The following is a 19,030-nucleotide window of genomic DNA, read 5'->3' as shown; positions in this document are numbered from 1 at the left end:
GCCAAAGCTGGAAGACCCAAGTTCAACTCCTGGGACCCATGTTTAAAAAATGCTGGATGTGGCAGCTTGCATGTCCCAGACAGAAGGTGGAAGTAGCAGCATCGCCCGGGGCACGTGGGCCAGTTAGCCTGGAGTGCGCGGCACAACAGAAACAAGAGACCCCAAGGGCAAGAACCAACTCCCTAGCGTTACCCTCTGTCCTCCATACACCCACCATGGCAGGACCCACCCATGCCTACGTATCGCGCAGACAAACACAAAATAACAAACTCAGAATGCCAACTGTCCTCCTTTCTCTGTGTGGAACACAGATCTTCAGTCAGGAGGACCAGACCCCGGTGCACACTTTAGACGTGAGCAAATACTGCTCTGCCATGGACAGCTGAACGTCTACCCGATTCTGCTGTGAGCATCAAGCAGCACCAGGGATTGAACTCAGGGCCTCTTCTTGTGTGTGCTAGCAAAGTGTTTTTACAATGGAGTCGTCTTCCTGGTCCCCACGTTTGTTCCTGAACTATCTTAATTAAACACGAGCCAACCTGTGTTTCCCATGTCACAATAAGTAAAAGTATAAACCCCTACCTAAATCTCTCTCTCTCTCTCTCTCTCTCTCTCCTCTCTGTGTGTGTGTGTGTGTGTGTGTGTGTGTGTGTGTGTGAATAACTGTGCAAATTGGCCTCCACAAGAAACTTGACTGTGCCCCGTTCCTCTTATGGACCGTATTCAGTCTGTGGTTGCCTGTTTTGTGCCTCCCAGGGACACTGCACCCTCCTCTGCACACCCTTCACTCGGTACCATCTGTGAGTGGAGCCTGATACACACATAGTCACTGATCACATCGGTCAGCTTCTTGACTCTACCACAGAATACCCGGATGAGCTACTCATAAGGAAACGGCTTACAGAGCAGTTCAGGTAGGTTCCTGGCTTTGGGCCTTGGGGAAGAAGACATGGCAGTGATGGGAATGCCTGTTCTAAACCTCAAGCCAGGAGGTTGACTGGACAGACCTGCAGCCCACAGCGGGCATGTACCCAATGACCTAAGAAGCTCCCACAGGCTCCGCCTCCCGGAGCTCTGCAGAGCCTTTCCAAGAGCTACTTTGGGGATCAGTCCACAAGCAAGTCCACAGTGTTCAGTCATTTCTGCACTCATGCATTTTGTCATGCTTGTAGACAGAAGGAAGAAACATAATTCAATCCACTCCGAAATGCATATCAAAGAATCCCAGATTCAGCATCTCCCAGAGGCACTGGGCAGTGGTGTCAACTGTTCCCCAAATACAAATCTCATCCCCAAAGTTCACACTAAGCAGGGCTGACAGGAGCCCAGCAATCTCCATTTTTCAAATCCCTCCATGGCCTTCAAGTATGGCCGGTAATGGAGTTTGCACCATGGATAACTACTTTCCGGAAATGGACAGGCGCCCTCTGTTGGAGAGCCAGAGTGGTGGCATGCACGGCTAAGGCATTCTGCTGGGCTGTGTCTCAACTCTGCCCTCTGGTACAGAAAGGACAACACTCACGTCTCTCACAGGACTAGCCTATAGGCACTAGAAAAGCTGTCATGTATTCGAGGCTGAGGCCCCTGTTCATTTCATTCTGGATGGGATGTGACCTCACTACTACCACACTTCTACTACTACTTCTTTTACTTTTTTTGGGAACCCTGCCTCCTGAGTGCTAGGATTAAAGGCCTGCACCACCACCGCCTGGCACTGCTTCATTTTGAATGTGAGCCTCAGGCTGAATGTTTTGGCTTCAGACTGTCAGCAATCCTCCTGCCTCTGTCTGATGCGTGCAGGGATGACAGGGTGGAGCCCCTACCATTCCCACGCCCCATTTGCCTTCACAAGAGGCAGCAATGAAGCGAAGCCGTTTTATACCACCCAGATATAAAATGCTACAAAGCCAGGTACCACTTAGGTCATGCTGGCCCCACCTGCTGGTGTCAGGAAGTAGGGGTGGAGCTCCGCTTCTCTATTAAAGTGACATTTGAAGGCCCTAGTCTAGCACCGTGAGCGGTAGGAGCCACAGAGCAGCAGGCTCCTTCAGGACCCACAGTCACCAAGTGCCCCCCACCCCAACAGCCACTTCTGATCAGAAGCAAGGAGGGCAGAGAACGCAATGCCTCTGTCGCTGCACATCACAGCGGCGCCACTGCAGCAGGAGCAGCCCAATGCCTGTCGCTGCGCATCACACAGCGGCGCCACTGCAGCAGGAGCAGCCCAATGCCTGTCACTGCGCATCACACAGCGGCGCCACTGCAGCAGGAGCAGCCCTTTGCTATTTTTCCTGCATGTTCAAATGCATGCTTGGCAGACAACCAACTCTCCCTGCCCCCACGTATAAGCCTGCATATAACTTATCCTTAAAAAGCCTCATAATTTTTTTCTGTAAGAGGCTCTATTTTAGGTAAAGTTTTATCAGATTTTTTCCATTCTAACAGTATGAAAGAAATTTCCAGTTTATATATATTCATCTTCATCTCCCAGGTCAGGATTTTATTTGGTGTTTAGTGGAGAGATTCGGTATTATTTTTAACTGCTGATATTTAGGTCACCCTAATGTTTTAATTTTGCGATGTTGTCTTCGCTCATGTCATATTAAAATATATCCTTTGGTGCTGCAGAGATGGGTCAGCAGCTAAGACTGCTTGCTGGGAAGTCACGAGGACTGGAGTTCAGGTCCCAGCACCCATGTGACGTCAGGATGTTTCCTGTAACTCCCAGCTCCCAGGCATCCACTGCCATCTTCCGCCCTGTCTGCTCACAGGTGACTGCGCTTGCACACGGACATGCATGTAGATTTACACAGGCATGTGCCTGAGCATGCGTGCATGTGCTCGTGCACACACCCCCCCTAAAAACATTATACCCTGGGCTGTTAAGTTGGCTCGTGGATAAAGGTGCTTTTCATGTGTCTGGTGACCTGAGTTTGACCTCCAGAACCCACGTTAAGGTGGAAGAAGAGAAGCAGCTCCGCAGAGTTGTCTCTGAACTCCACCTGCACTGTAGCCTGTTTACCCACAGATACCATGGACATCTACAATAATAATAAAACAAAAATATTTATATCCTTATGATAAGGGAAACTGTGTGTATATGTGTGTGTGTGGCATAAACTTTGTTTTTTCAAAGTATTCTTTAAACTCTTAGATGCAGTACAGCATTTTCTATGTATATGTATACATACAACATATAAGCAACATATAAAGCACGCAGCAGTAACACGTCAACTTACAAACCCTTCGCATCCCTCCCCATTCCACGGTCGCCTAAAAGCAAGCACCCTTGACTTCTGAATTACTACGGAATTAGCAGAAGAAAATGCAGTGATATTTCATTTGTATTTTAATAAATAAAGCTTGCCTGAAGATCAGAGAGTAAAATAGCCCCACAGGTCAGCCTTACAGGCAGTGGTGGCACACACCTTTAATCCCAATAGCCACACTAGTTGCCATAGAAACTGGACGGTAGTGGTGCATGCCTTTAATCCCAGCACCATAGAGGAATATAAGACAGGAGGAGACAGCTCTCATTCACCGTCTCATTCTGAGGATTCCTGGAGGCAGGATCATCATTTCGGACTGAGGTTGAGGTAAGAGCCAGTGGTTGGCTGTTTTGCTTTTCTGACCTTTACATTGAACCCCAATATCTGTCTCTGGATTTTTATTATTGTGCTATAAGAACATGTGGTTTGAAAAGCCCGCAATCAAAGGTATTTGTTGTTGTTGTTGTTGTTTTGAGACAAGGTTTCTCTGTGTAGCCCTGGCTGTCCTGGAACTCACTCTGAAGACCAGGGTGGCCTGAAACTCAGAGATCCTCCTGCCTCTGCCTTCCGAGAGCAGGGACTAAGGCGTGTGCCACCACTCTTGGTGGCTGTTACTGGTTCCCGTTGGAGATATTTTAAAGATGGCTTGCTTCAGACCCGTCTGACTTCCATCTCTGCAGCACACGTGGGACAAAGTGGAACACAGGGAAGACGGAGGGAGCAGGGTGCAGATGGGACACACAGACTTCAAACTGGTCAGTACTCACCACAGGGCAAGCCGCTGCTCAATTTCCTTGAGAAAATTGGTATGAAACTTGTGCAAAGGTTCAAAATTCGGGAAAATAAGACTTTTCAAGGCTTCGGGCATGGAATCATCTTTGCTGACCGTGCTCTGAAACCACTGGGAACAAAAGGGGAACAACTCAGATGCATGCAGGGGTGAATACTTGTGGGGAGCAGGAGGCCACGCACCTTCCCATGGGATCCTGAGTGTTTCAGGACTGTCACAGGTGGGGGCAGGCCTTCCTGATCCCCCCCTTTCCACTCCAGGACTGTCACAGGTGGATGTAGGCCTTCCTGACACCCCCTCCACTCCAGGACTGTCATGGGATGAGCGGAGGCAGGCTTTCCTGATTCCCTCCCCTCCCCTCCCCCGTGTGGGAGAATTGTCTGTATTCTGTCAATCATGTATTTTAATAAAACGCCAATTGGCCAAGCAGGAAGTAGAGGCGGGTCAACCAGACAGGAAGTAGAGGCGGGGCAATGAGAATAGGAGAAGGCTAGGGAGGAGGAAGCTCCCTCCGCCACTCCTGCCCAGACCACTGAAGAAGCAACATGTGAGTTGACAGCTGAAAAAGGTGCCAAGCCATATGGCTGATGTAGATCAAAATAATGGGTTAAGATAAGTCATAAGAACTAATAAGTAGCCTGACCTAATGGGCCAATCAGCTTTATAACTTATAGAGATCTCTGTGTGATTGATTTTCTCTGGGACTTGCCAGCTGTGGGGTACCGGGTGGGAAGAGATACCCCAACAAGCCGGCCCTCATGTTACACTCCTCTGATGGGAAAAGTGCCTATCTCTTTCTGACCGCTCTCTCCAATGGTCCCTATGGCTTAGACAAGCTGGGCTGAACTCCTCAATGAGCAACTACCTGAACCAAGTCCTCAGTCAGGTCAGCTCACTAGGGAACCATGAGTTCAGGATCATAGGTTACTCTTTGTTCATTCCGTAAGTTGCTTCATAAAAATGTTGGGCATGGGGTAGCACAAACTACCTGTCAACAGTCATATGTCACCGACACGAGTGGGAACCGGGGTCCCAGTATTTGCAAAGCACCAAACACAAACCTCATCCCAACCGTGTGGGTATCCCTCTTTATGGGCTATATTCTTCCACAAAATCATGGGGTCCAAGTGCCCAGGAGCCCCCTGCTTGGCTTCTAAGACTGGACAGGCCAGACGACAGCAGCCAAAGGCAGAACTCACTATAAAGATAACCCGCAGTCTCCCTCAAGCGAACACCATGAGGTACATCTGAGAGGGACAAAACACAGCAAACAGCAGACTCTCTGCCTCTCAGTGTTCTCTGCTTCAGGCACGTTTTTCCTCTGCGCTCAGAAACAACGATCATAATTTTTTTAAAGAGAAAATTCCAAATTAAATATACAATTGGCATTAATTGCCATGACCCATGATCAGGATCTGTAATCCTTGCAGTCAGTCAGGGAGCCTAACTCTTCAGCCGCCCCAGCCTCGCCCAGCAGCGGGAGCTGAGAGCTAGTTTAACTGTGACAGAGGAAGAGCTGTACCCACCGAAGCGATGACCTCGAGATCCTTCAAGTATGTCCGTTCAGTGGTGGACACTTCCTTAGCAATGAAGTAGGCCTTGTCGGTCGGGAATCTCTGCGAAATCCAGGAAAGAACAAGACTCAGCAGTCACGTTTGAGTGGCAGTCTCTGAGAATGCCCTGACTAAAGATGGTGGCTCACGGATAGGTGAAATAACGGGTAGGTCCCTTGTTAGCTACGATCAAGTCTCAAGCTTATCTCCCTGTGTGTGTGATGTGGGATGTCCTTCTGTATGTGTGTTGCTTTTATTAGTTAATGAATGAAGCTCCTTTGGCCCATGGCAGGGCGGAACATAGCCAGGCTGGAAGAGAAATATAGAGAGAGGACACAGACTAAAGCAGATGCGAAGGATGCAGAGGCCATGTAGCTTCCCCAAAAGCAAGAGGTAACAAACCACGAGTCTCGTGATAAAATATAAAATGCTAGAAATGGGTTAATTTAATATGTAAGAGCTAGCTAGAAATACACCTAAGCTATTGGCCAAACAGTGTTGTAATTAATATAGTCTCTGTGCGATTATTCAGGTCTCTGCAGCCAGGAAATGAACAGTCTCTGTTTACATGGGCGTGTGCTGGGGGAGCAGGCTAAAAGGTGACTTTCAATATATAAATAGTACCATCAGCTAGAGGACTCTAACTAATTAGGCAAGGGTTACACGATCTCCAAGGAAACTCAGCCACGAGAGAACAGCATCCAGAGACCTGGTGCCATGAGCTGGCAGAGCTGCGGTTGAGGTGTTACAAAAGGTGGCATTTGCAGTGAGTATCAGTGGCTGGATCAAAAGGAGATGGGGATGGCAGCGTGTCTCGGCTCCCTGGCACTTGGGACTCAGATGGGCAGAGCAACCCAAAGTGGGCCACTATTCATGTCTTGTTTTTTCTTAAGCAGTAAGCAAAAGGAAACCTCGGCAGGTCTCGTGATATTTTGTTTGTAATCTAACAAATAAGGTTTGCCTGAAGATCAGAGAAGCAGAGTCGCCAACCACTGGAGAGTTCTTACCTCTACCAATGCTCAGACTGAAGGGTTGATCCTCTCTCTACTAATCCTCAGCCTGCATCTGTTGAGCGCCTGTCTCCTCCCAGCCGTGTCCCTCCTCTCCACCTTCCCAGTGCTGGGATTAAAGGCACATGATGCCAAGGGTTGGGGTCACCTTCGTGTGAGCTCCATTTCTCTTTTAGACAGATTCAATCTCGTGCAGCCCAGGGTGGCCTTGAACTCACAGAGATCTGCCTGCCTCTGTCTCCCCAGTGCTGGGATTAAAGGTGTGTGCCACCACTGCCCAACCTCTATGGCGAACCAGTGGCTTAGCTCTGCACTCTGGTCTTCAGGCAAGCTTTATGTGTTACAGCACAAACAGATACCACTACAGGCAAGTCTGGGGGTATTCATGTTCACAGCAGTGTCATACACAATAGCAACGCACGAGATGAATAAAGGCTGCACCCCGAGGGCTGGGCCAACAAAGTGTGCTCCACCCACACGATGGCTGCAGCCACAGAACAGGGACCCCAAGGATGAGACACAGGTGAAAGAAGCCAGTCAGAAAGACAGCTGGGTGAGCAGTCTGGGTGGGTTGTCAGGGAATGGGAACTACTAGTCGGCAGGACAGAGGTTTTCGTGGGGGCTAGGAAAACGGAGTCTGAAAGCTGGCATGTTTTACGCTGTGGTTATTGTCCTACCCCCCCTCCCCCCACAGATCTGCACCTTTCGCCGGCCCTCTTCCTCGTCATCGGTCCTCGGGCACGCTTGGTCATTCAGGAGTGGGCTGACCAAGGGGGAGGCCTGCTTGGTGTCGGGACTCAGGTTGGGAGACAAGGTGGCGTTGGTTGGGGCAACTCCTCCCTGCGAGGTGACGGACAGTTCTGAAAGGTGAGGGCTGCCAGTCAGGGAGCCTGTTCGGGGGAGAGAAGTTTTACAAGAAAAAAAAAAGTAATTTCTACGTTGTAGCTGCCGTGAGAGGAAGGGTACCCGGAGTCCACCTCACTCAATGCAGCCCCAGTTACATAATTAAAGACAGAGACCTCTGCACAGGTCACAATTAAGGGTGCTTAACAGCATAGCATAACCCTATTTTTATCTCATAACTACCATTTCTGCTTCTAAAAACTACTTCCAGAGAGTCACGGTATCTACGTCACAGTGAGACACAGAAGAATGCTTAGCGCTAAGCTAACAGGCATCGAAGCAGCTGGTGTACTCAGGACAGGAACACATCTGGTGACAATGTGTCACAGCTAACAGAGGTCAAGCAGCTAATTCCCCACACTACAGAGAACAGAAGCAAGCTCGGTGTACCTGGTGATGTCACTCCATGTCTGCTACTGTTTGGGACAGAAACGCTAGCATTACACGCAACGGTGGTCATTTAAAGACGCAAGCTGGAGATCCCATTAGCACAGTTCCCCTTTGTGAATCAAGAGTGACAGGCCATAAGTTAGTCCTCTAGAAAGGATACCGTGCTAAACAACAGGAAAACGCAGGTTACCTATCACAGACAGTCGCAGGAGATGTGACACACGGGACGCTCTGCCGATATCATTTTGCAAGGATCAACCCTTTGAGGCTACGTGAGGTGTTTCAAAGCACACTTCTAAGTTGTGTACTCAGACCTGATATATTGGTAGTTCTGATGCAGAGTCAACACTGGGTGAATGGTTTTCCATGATAAGGAAATGAAGGCAGTGCCTGCCCCCACGTTCAGTTCTGATCCATCGCTCCCTGCTACCCACCACTTGGTTAAGGATCTCCACAGGACAGGTGAAAGTTTTCTGGGAATATCCTCATGCCCCTGACACCTATTTTCCCCCTCTTTAGCTGTTCATGTGTATTCTGGATACAACAGCCTAGAGTGGGGCTAATGCAGGGAGACAGTGACTTTGATCCCAGCAGGTACAAATCAGGAGGAAATCACCGCATCTCCCCTGCTCCCAGGTTGCTCCGTGAATGACATCACCCACACAGAGATGAGGAGCCATCGCACCCAGAAAAAAACAAAGAGCGGCTGCCATGCCGCATCCCGACAGCTGGTCAGTCAGTGATCCTTGGAAAACAAGATTAGAGAAGGTGAAGGCTTGCAGAAGTCTGAATTAAAAATCCTCCCATTTGAATAAACCTCATTGAAATGAAGTCCTGGTGTTAGATAGAGGCCCCAGCACCCCCAGACACCACCAGATCCCATAAATCCCGGAGAAAAAGGCCAGAAATCACTTCACAAATGTCAATTTTATTGACACCAGTGCACAACTGCATACAATGGTTAGGAAAGAATGGAACTTGTTAAATAGAAATAGTGACACACTGGAATTGCAATTGTTTCAAGATACTACACTACTCTCTTAAAAAAAATTCACAGAAAAATGTTACCACTATAAATAGAAGTTAGAAAAGCAAAAACTCTGGCAGTTTGTGTCAGACTGAAACATCCCATGCATTTGTGAGTGGCTGAGAGTCACTGATTTGTTCACAGTCACCGAGTTACACGTGGGGCTTACCGTCAGCTCTCACGAGATCAGGCGGGCCGGGCGTAAGGGACAGCATGCTGGGCCTGGGGCTGCAGTGATGCGAACAGAGAAAGCCTTCACCTCACTGAGAGAGTTGGAGCCAAGGATAAAGAGTTGTTAGAAAGCTGGCTTCAGATGGGGCAGGCTGTGAGGAGACAGCTACCAGCAGGCTGTGACAGAGAGCTAGCAGCCACACGGAGAGGTAAGGTGCACACATTCAGAGACAATGACATCCACCCTCCACAGGTGAAAGGGGCGTTCCCTGGCTAACCTCCCCCCCCCCCCCCCCCCCCGGGAACACTTGCAAGTTAGCTGACTGGGCAGATTGGAAGTGTAAGGCCTCAGACAGGTTCCTGGAGAGGTGACCTGACACCTTTTAAAGAAGAGAGCTGGTTAGATCTAGAAGAATTCCCATTGGATAGAATGATGGAAGGCCGGATATGGATGCTCTGGTCACCCAAGGTTGGCACAGCTCAGGTCTGCCCACAGGGTTCTACACACGCGGCCTAACCACGTCTGAGCAGCCAATTTGTAGGTGCAGTTTGGGGTAGTTAGTTTCCTTTTCCCAAGAGGAAGAGTGTAAGCCGCCAGACCAAGACATGGAGGAACATCGACACTCTGACCTAGGGATCCACCAGAAAGGCTACGGAAGGAGAAGGCCCAAGTTTCTGAAGTTCCACTTCACAGATACCAGCTGGACCTATGGAGACGAGAGGCTTTGAAACTTTCCAAGTGCCCTAGGGCCCCCAAGAAGAAGTCACTGCTCGCCACTCAGAAACCAATGAAATATATTGACAAGAGCAATTGGTGAGTCATTACAATTCTCTTATTGACCTCGGATGGGATGCTGACAGCCCTCTGTGCAAACCGGTGTCCAGAAGCAGGTGTGAAGGGTGTGTCTAAAGAAAGCCAGTTAAGGTTACACAGAGTTAGTTAGTGCTGCGGCTACACAGAATTGGTTCTTGGATGAAGCGGCCCACGTTTCCCAGGGAAAGATTAACAAAGCTTGTTCAGCCTGCCGTCTGTTTGCGGTGGGAGCAGGGAGAAGCAACAGCAGCCACCTCCACCCCTGCTCAGAGCAATGACTGAGCTTGGGTTTTTTTTCTCCAAATGACTTTTCGCTGATAACAAAGGGACATAAAGTAAATTTCTTTATCAGTGAGCGACAGGCAAATAGTTCTACAGGGCCCTCTGAGGAAGCGCCTGGACATTAAGGCAAAAGGTGGGAAGAAGTTTAAATATATTAGGGAAAAGATCAATTGCTCACTAAATCTCTGGAAATTTCGGATGGCTTAAAAAAATTTTATTTCCTTACTTTGAAAAGTTGCCCTACATTATCGTAGGCACTCAGGCCGGTAACTCTCAAGTATCTCCCAACGATTTCATTTCACCTCGCACTAATCTGGATGAAGAGGTCTGAGTTTATGTCATTCCCAGTGGACCAGCAACCCCAGCCAACAGTGCTCTCGAGGCGTGCAGTTCCGGCAATTGCCTTTTCAAATCTCCTTAAATGGACACTTTGCCGTCCCACAAATAATTATGTGACTTCAAATTAGCCCTGCTATATTTATGGATTTCAATCTATCACCCAGCTCACAGCCTGCCTTTATAGCTTTATCGTTTTCATTTAGAATACATTCATAATTCTTTTCCTGGCCTACGGGGAGGCTGAGCTCAGAGTCTCGGGACAGGCACTTCATCAGAAGAGATGAAATAAATGGCCATGGGCAGAAGAGGGGTAGAGGCTTCTAGAAGTGAGCCAGCTTCCTGCCTGTCCTCTCTGAGGACCGGGCACAAGCTGCCTTTTGACATCCACATCTCCAGCTTGTGCCAAAGCCTTGTAAACAAACCTACCCAATTCTGGGAAGGGAGAGAGAGAGGAAAAAAGAAACCCGTCTATTTCTCAGGTAGCATTTCAAATACTTCTAGACCTGTCCTGGCTTGTAAATGGTGAGTAAGCAGATTAATGTCTAAGTTTTAACTTGATAGGGTTTTGTGTGTTTTTCCTGTAAAAGAAAAGTAGAAAATCTAAAATTTAAAAACTAGAACCTCATCATTTGTTAGGCACTGAAAATGAGAATGTGGATGGCCATATAATTTTTACCTTCAATTTTTTCTCACTGTTCCCTCAGATAAACTTAACTTCTTTTCCAAGTTTCTAGATCCTACGATCCTTTCTCTTGTTCACGACTCTTAAGTAAGAGAGCTTCCCTATGTACCCAGAGTATGTCAGAGGCATGTGTAGGAAAGACAGCAAAAATGCACGGCTTCTTTTAAAACCCACAACCTCTTGCTAAAAGAGAAAATAATGAAACCTCACAGGAGGTGGCCGATTCAGAGAGCTCACCATCACACCGAATCAGAGATGGCTTGTGGTGACGTCGGGTCCCTGTCCAACTGATTCCATGGGAACAGCTAGCAGTGTCTGACTGAAACAAGGTTCCCACATGAAAAATCAGATCGGCTTACCAAGGCTAGAGGCAGTATCCTCTTCTTGATACCTTGGGTGGCTGGGGATAAGTTACATGCGCCACTCAGACCCAGTGTCCTTTAAGAAAAGCAGCAGAGCGTCCCTGTCACACTTCACCATCAAGCCATCCAGAAAACCAACAGGGACGCAGTGACGCCTGACTTACAGAAAAATCGAGAGAAATGTCACTAAGGGGCAAATGGCAGAGGATGCACATGGTTGTTCTTACTTATAGGACAAAGATGCAGGAGAGTCCTGCTTTGTTTGAAGATGGCAGGGAACTGGTGAACTTGGTGGTGCTGTTTGGGATGAGGAACACGGAGCCTCATACCAATAAAAAAAATTACCATCATGTATGAAGGACAAAGATTCAGCCATCAGTGGGAAGGAACAATCACAGTTCTTTTGTTTGTTTTTGTTTTACAACAAGATGCCTGTTAGGACAAGGTTATAAGGCCTCGAGTTTAGATTAACATGAGATACTAATACCATGCAAACAGTTTACATGAGTTTGGCCTTCCATGCTTGGTCACCAAACTCATGGTTCTCAGAGCCAACAGAGAGCTTCCCGGTGATAGAATCCATGCTTTGCCGAGGCAGTGCGCTGGCCCGCAGCGCAGAAGGGAAAGCAGAGCGCATCCATGCGAGCCTGCAGTGAGGGTGCCTGCTGAAAGACCTGCTGGAGAAGCCAGCTAGGGCTGGGCTTCCTGCGCAGCCCACACACTACTCCCTCCCAACAAAGCTGGTCCACACCAAGGATCTTACTCTCACTGAGAATATAAAAGTCCGTCCTCTGGCTGGTTAGCTGTGAGAGCCCCCAGTGCAAGCTGCCATCAGGGATGTGCTCTACTCCGGTGACATCCGTCCCCCTTTACAGCAATCCTGCTCTCTTCCGAGGGCTGGCCCCACCCCCACGGCTAACCTTGTAAGGAGCAAGGCCTCGAGAGAAGAGGAGGTCAAAAAAGTCTATCTGCCTTCTCCCACCACCCTGATGAACACGTTTCTGTCTGCCATTGAGTGAGCAGGATTGCTGTGACCTAGAAGAAATGGGTATTCCAGGTACAAACCGGTATTTAAGCAGGGTTTTGGGTTGTTTTAAAGAAAGAACATCAAACAGTGCTCCAACAATGCAAGGGACAGAAGGTACGCCATGCTCCGAGGATCAAGACAGAATGTTGAAAAGAAAGGTCCTCCCCCCCCCCCCCCCCCGGGTAGGTACATGCCGGCAAAACACTGTGTACAATGGACAATGGAAAGGTTTTCTCAGATTTATTAAACAAATGACAAAAATGAGAATGAAGTCCCCAGCCTTTCTACTTCAGGATTAATTCAGTGCATTAGAAAATTTTAATATGACAAATCATCAGCTCGAGGATTAAGTGCACAAACAGAGAGAACAGGAGGAAACTGTGTTAAAAACACGGGCCAAGCTTGTGAGAGTTGGTTAGTTAGGCCTGCAGCAGTTTCCCAAGGCAGGAGGGGGTGAGAGCAAGGGTGACCCCGTATTCACTCTGGGTGCTTCTGGAGAGAGGGGCTGCTCATCCTTAATAACTGAAGAGCTGAGTGTGGCCTTCCTAGAACCCCGCAGGCAGAGAGTCAAAGGAGCTACGGGTGCCAGTACTCACCGGTGAGTGACGACAGACGGGTCAGCAGTGCACCACACACTCCTAAAGACCCTGCTAATGTGTCCTACTTGAGAGCCAACATAGACTCGATGCCTCAGAGCTCCCTGTACCCTGCTCCATTCCCACCTCCAGACTCTGTACGCACCTTGGTTCAAGCACTTTGCCTTCTGCATTTCCCTACCTCCCTTCCCTATTCTGAAAGGGCTCCGCCTGGCCCCAGCAGAAAGCTCAAGTGTCTCCTGGCACCAGCTCCCAAAAGCACATCACTAGCTTAGCTTTGTCGAGCTAACCTTTCCAACCCCATCCCAATTGCGCTAGATCAGATTTCCCAAGCCAATAGCTAAGCTTCAATCCTCCTGCTGTCTGCAGCCATCGCAGAGCAACCAACCTGACCGAGAGCCTTCATGGAGAAATGCAAGCACTGCCGTCCCACAATTCCACAAGGATGCAAGGGAGCCCCCTTTCAGGCTATGCTGGGAGGCCATCATGGCTCAGTGTAGTCATCCTGAACAAAGAAAAGCCTAGGGTATTTGGAGAGTTCGCTTCCCTGGCTTCTGGTCAGGGGTTCAATTGTTTGCATGGAGAGACACAGTTCTTGTGTGACAGGCTTCACCGAAGGCCTTCTGGGAGTGCTGTGCTACTCATTCCCAAGGACCTACACCCTTCCCTGCCCCTGCCACAGCTGGCCCACATACAAACCCTTGCTGCCAGGAGACACACGGAAGTCTCCCTAGATTACTAAAGGAGGAAGTCTCCCTAGGTTACTAAAGGAAGAACAACACAGAGTTCTGTCCAATCGGTGGCAACCAGGCCATAAGGATCTTTCATTTAGACTCCGTGTCTGGACTATTATGAAACTTTAAAAAGGCTTTTCACTGTTACCTCTTTAACTAAGAGAACACTGATACTAAGTGGTGTGCTAACTGTGGCCCGAAAGCCAGGGCTCCCTGCTAACACCCAGCACCTGTAGTCGGTCTCCAGGGCTCCCTGCTAACACCCAGCACCTGTAGTCACTCTCCAGTGAACTCATTTCCCTGTCTGACGTTTCAGCTGATCCCATGGAAAGGGGCGGATTAAAACAACGAGAACAGTGCCAGTCAGTGCTTCGATGTCACCGAAGTGAATCCTTTAGTCGGTCACTGCTCTGAGAAGCCAAAGCCCCATTGACCAGGCCTTTCCCTCTGTGTGTTCGTCTGGGTTTGGCCAACGTGAAGCCATAGTCTGTTCTTCAAAGATCAAAGGGACTGGCTCAATTATAAGGACGTTTATGAAAACTCTTGCATTTCATTTTCAGAGCGTGCAGCAACAACAGAACAGACTGGAGCCAGGCCATGGAGTGAAGGCCAGCCCTGAGGGCTACAGAGGAACAGTGAGAGGGAGAGAGGGAGGGAAGGAGGGAGGGTGGATCAAGAAACAATCTCCTTTGGGAATGTCACAGTGAGGACTGGAAATTCTGGCTAACCACAGTACAGGGCCCAGACAAAGCCAAGCCGTCAAGACAGACACACAGAAAGCAAACTACACCTGCCTGGTCATTCCGGCTCAGTCTACCTGAACTCAGAGGCTCCGCACTGAGGGCTACGGCTGCCCTTGGATGTCCATTTTGAGTGGGAAGGCCAATCACAAGCACATGGTCGGCGAATCCAGACAGAGCAACGACAAAACAGACCTCTCAGCATATGTGATATCATTTTACCAATGCTAAGAATGTTTCCTGTCTGGATTTTATTCCTTCTTCAGAAAAGGACTGCGGACCCCCAGTCAGGATGACTCCAGGGGACCAGAGTGGCTGACTCTGCGTTTCTGTTATTCAGGCGTGACTCGGTTTAAGCCTTCAGCGATGTTCTTGAGCAGACAGTGGTTATTCACGTCTGAAGTGCAGGCCGAGCAGCATGAGGGGAGAGATAACTACGTGAGGAATTCCTGGACATGAAGTGCACATGGAGGAAAGAATCCGCTCCACAGACTTCCTCTAATTAAATGCCTGTCTAATAAAACAGCACCGATGGCACCCAGATGACCGCTGGGGGGGCGGGGACAGTTCGGGCTGGCTCTGGGGCTCATTAAGTGCATCTCTTCATGCTGAAGGAATTTCTTGTCTTTTCAGTTTGCTCTTAAGGAGGATCAACACGGGAAACCACAAACGGGTCTGTACATATTTCACAATAAAATCCTACAAAATACAGTAATCTCAAGGGGCCCTAGCATAGGAAGCCCCCTGGAAATCTGAATGATCCTCCATCGCTAGTCTCTGTGATGTATTTTTCACAGCCAAACCTATTATTGGATTCCCTTAGTTCAACTTTACACAAAAGGAAGTCATTTTTAAGTCCCAGGTTGAGACTTTGTGGGTTTCGGAAAGCCTTGGAGCCCTATCTACAGTGGGAGCACAGAAGGGCCGAAGGGGTGTTGGCGTTTCTGCGCTTTGCACAGGGACAGTGGGGAGGGTGCATGACCCCAGGAACGCCGCTACACTCAGCTCGCTGCAGGCACGCATTCCCTGACTCGTGTTCTGGAGTCTTTGTGAATGGAAGATAAGCTCCATTCTCAGCATGACAGGGTTCGTGGCCTTGGAACAAACCTGTCCCCAGTTCTCTTAGGCACTAATAACTTGCTGGGCCGTCGCCTTCACAAATTCTAGCCAAGAAACAGAAATTAAATTGCTCAGCTGGTACGAAACAGTGAAGAGAAAACTCTGCCGCACACAAGCAAAAGGTGATGTCAGTCGCTGGGCACACAAGGACGGGTCAGCTGTTTAGAAAACACGGAGGTAAAATCACTTCTGTAGGAAGAGGCAAAGCAAAAAAACCTGCAAGAACATGCTTGGCTCTCAAGGGCCATAGGTACGATCTCTGCTATATTCACACGACAAGATCAACAACAGCACGTGTTTCTATTCCAGTACAGACTTCTGTCTACGGAGAGAGAAGGACAAGTCCTCTAGACAAATCACTGCCACAGTTAAACCAATCAAATGACTCTGCTCAACTCTAAGTTTTCCTATGGCAAATTGATAGCTTTTCTTAAGACCAGACAGAATACACAAAAACAAGTTAAACCTGAAAGCACCCTAGAGTAGGAAAAGCGGCTATTAGAATATACCTATCCTTGTCATTCAGGATTTTCACATCTAATTTTAATGAGAAATGCAGACAAGCGTCTCCAAAATTAAAATGTGGAGCCTGGAAAGTCTGCGGGCATAGGAAGTCACAAGAGAGAAGAGCCGGAGTAAGGGGATGGTCGCAGCCAACCCCCGGGAATGAGCTTGCTCACCCACAGTGAAGGTTTGCCTAGGTGAATGCCGATGCCTCCACCCGGCTTTACCAGCCTTCTGAACATAGGATGTCTACAGTAAGGTCGGGGAGACTACCTCCGTGAACAACTGCCGACCCCCTCTCCAGTCACGCTTGCTCTGCCGATCACGCACTGAATCAGCTGATCAAGGAAAAAGCAAAATGCTTCCATAAAAATGAAGTCTTCTGAATATTTAAAACTTGGCTTCTCAGCATTCCTGCTGACAAGATTCTGAGACCCACAAGCCAAGCTCGCCCTCACTTCCTGAACAAGCCCAGCTTTCCCCCTGCGATGCAGCCACAGGAGTGGGGGGGGGTGGTCTTCTAACACCAGCAGCCTGGTGGCTCATGGAGGATGTTACAACTCTTTTCAAAAGTTTGTTGTTACTTCAGATCTAAAAATGTTTTTTCTATGGTTAAAAAGTTATCAAAGACTGAAAAATACAAACAGAGGCCTTTTAAGACAGCTCTTCATTTGTGGCGTGGTTCTCGTTCTCCAGCGGGCAAGGCAGTGACTCCGCTAACATTCTCACTACACCCTAGGAGAATCTCTAGGGTCATCAGGTTTGACAGAGAACGGACCCTGGCTGTCCTCACAGAGCCATCTGGGAAGTCCAAGCTGGAACCCAGGCCAGCAGATCCAGTCTCTTGGGTGAGAATCAGGCACTACTTATCTGAGAAAGGCTCAGGCGAACGCCACAGGACAGTCAAGGAAAACCAATGAAAGAGTTAAAGCCCCAGCCCCTTCATCTGCAGCGCAGAAGGGCCGGGTGCCAGGCAGAGGCCTCCACAATTTTGAAGAAGTCACAGAAATATCCAGGGGTCAGCGTTCCCAGTGGGGGTGGCTGTTCATTGGAGTACAAACGCCAAGGGCAGTGTGTGACAAACAGGCGGGCAGGCCCATGGCTGGCGAGCCTGCCGGAGACAACGGTGCCCATGGCGAGGCACTGATTTTCTTCACCTTACCACTCAGGAGCGTTTCTGCTTCACCAAGAGATTCTGAGAGTCAGAGGGCCGTTTTCTAAAAAGTAACGTAAACGTCCCCCCCCCCCAAATGAGCAAGCCCAGGTAAATAAATGACCATGTCTGGGGCTCTGACAACATCCACAACTTTTCACAGGAAACCAAAAGGACCCCACGGTCTTCCCAATAAGATATCCCAACTCTCCAGGATGATTTTACCAACACAATCTCAGCTACCAACCAACTTCCACTTGGCCTCAGATTTGTCCGTGCCTCCTTACAGGTCCCAGAAGACGGACCCCCTTTGACAGAGGGGAAAGACATGTAAAGGTCAGCACTTCCTGTGACCTCAGTGACATTTCAAAATTCCCAGCTACCAGGAGGGGAACCTGCACACACAACTGAACACACAGAGAAAACGACCACATCAACACGATACACTGCTCACCACTACCCGACCCATCATAAGCTAATTCCTACTTCCTTCAGCCAGCAAAGCAAACTTTCAGGAACTTGTTAGTCTTCCTGGACATCTTGTGCCACACTTTCTAGAAAGCAAGTCACTTGTGTGACGTAAGTAGGGGGAGTCAGGCACGACCCATAAATGTGTACCTATCCCAAACTTCGTCTAACAAATGCTGACTAGAAACGAACAAGTCACTGAAACGGACCCTCTGTGCAGCAGCCCCGGATTCTATGACTATTTAATCAACAACTGGCCGCCTGCCTCCCAGCCTCCCTCACTCATCCTCCCCTTCTTCCTCACTCAGCCGCAAGCCCTTCTGACTCTTCCTCTTGGATGCAGAGCTAGGACTTCTGGGGCAGCTTAACGCCAGGGCCTTCCCTGAAGGGCTCACCATGGCAGAGTCCGAATCACTGGATTCAGTCCCACTGCCGATGGAACACTCGGTCACTTGCAGAGGCGCCAGCTGACCCACCACACTGCTGGCGCACACAGCCTGCATAAGGGAAACCTCTGAGGTGGGGCCCGTGACAGAGGTACCATTGGCTAGCATCCTACCCTGGGGAGCGGCCACATTGGCCAACCCTTCCTCTTCCTGGTCACCAAGCCTCTCCATGGCCTCTGGGGTGGGGGCTGCCTGGCTAAGAATGAGCGGATCTGTCTCTGACTTATTATACCTACTGGGAAGATTCCGCAGGTAGGGCCTTTGCAGGGCGGGGGAACAGTCTTCAAAGGGAGGACCCTGCTTTGGGGTGGTGTCTTCTCCCATACTCTTTCCCCTAAAGTCATGTCCATTTTCAGAAACATAGCCTTGGGACCCAGTTCTGTCCCAGCTCATATCTGGACTTGAACTTCTGCTGCAGGGGGACAATGGGGTGGCCAGGGGGCTGTGGCCAGCGGAGGCCCTGAACATTTCATCTATCAGGGAACTGTGTCTTGGGAGCCCAGGGCTCCCACTCAGATCAAAGGTAATATCGGCTGAGTCGTCATCAAGGACCTCTCTAGAAGGAGGCCGGGAAGACTGTGTGGAGGGAGGGGAAGTCCTGTGCCTAGCCTCTGCTCGCCTCTCCTCCCTGGACAGCAGGTAAACGCCACT

At 49.3% G+C, this 19,030-nt stretch overlaps 1 protein-coding gene across 2 annotated transcripts in view; it reads right to left on the bottom strand.

Moving 5' to 3' along the window:
* The window catches only part of Farp1 (FERM, ARH/RhoGEF and pleckstrin domain protein 1), a 237,018-nt gene that overhangs the window by 22,653 nt on the left and 195,335 nt on the right, over positions 1–19,030 (bottom strand). The window contains exons 14-16 of one of the 2 annotated variants that reach the window (XM_087912311.1): positions 7,325–7,512; positions 5,586–5,675; positions 4,037–4,170 (exon numbers count right to left, since the gene is read on the bottom strand). In XM_087912311.1, the coding sequence (XP_087768437.1) occupies positions 4,037–4,170; positions 5,586–5,675; positions 7,325–7,512 (412 nt within the window). The remainder of the gene's footprint in view (positions 1–4,036; positions 4,171–5,585; positions 5,676–7,324; positions 7,513–19,030) is intronic. The other variant, XM_087912312.1, reaches the window with a different exon arrangement.

The sequence above is a fragment of the Myodes glareolus genome, chromosome 12, assembly GCF_982192425.1.
Source record: "Myodes glareolus chromosome 12, mMyoGla1.1, whole genome shotgun sequence".
Classification (NCBI taxonomy): Eukaryota; Metazoa; Chordata; class Mammalia; order Rodentia; family Cricetidae; genus Myodes; species Myodes glareolus.
Note: the sequence above shows the minus strand (reverse complement) of the source record. Positions and strands in the feature narration are given on the sequence as shown.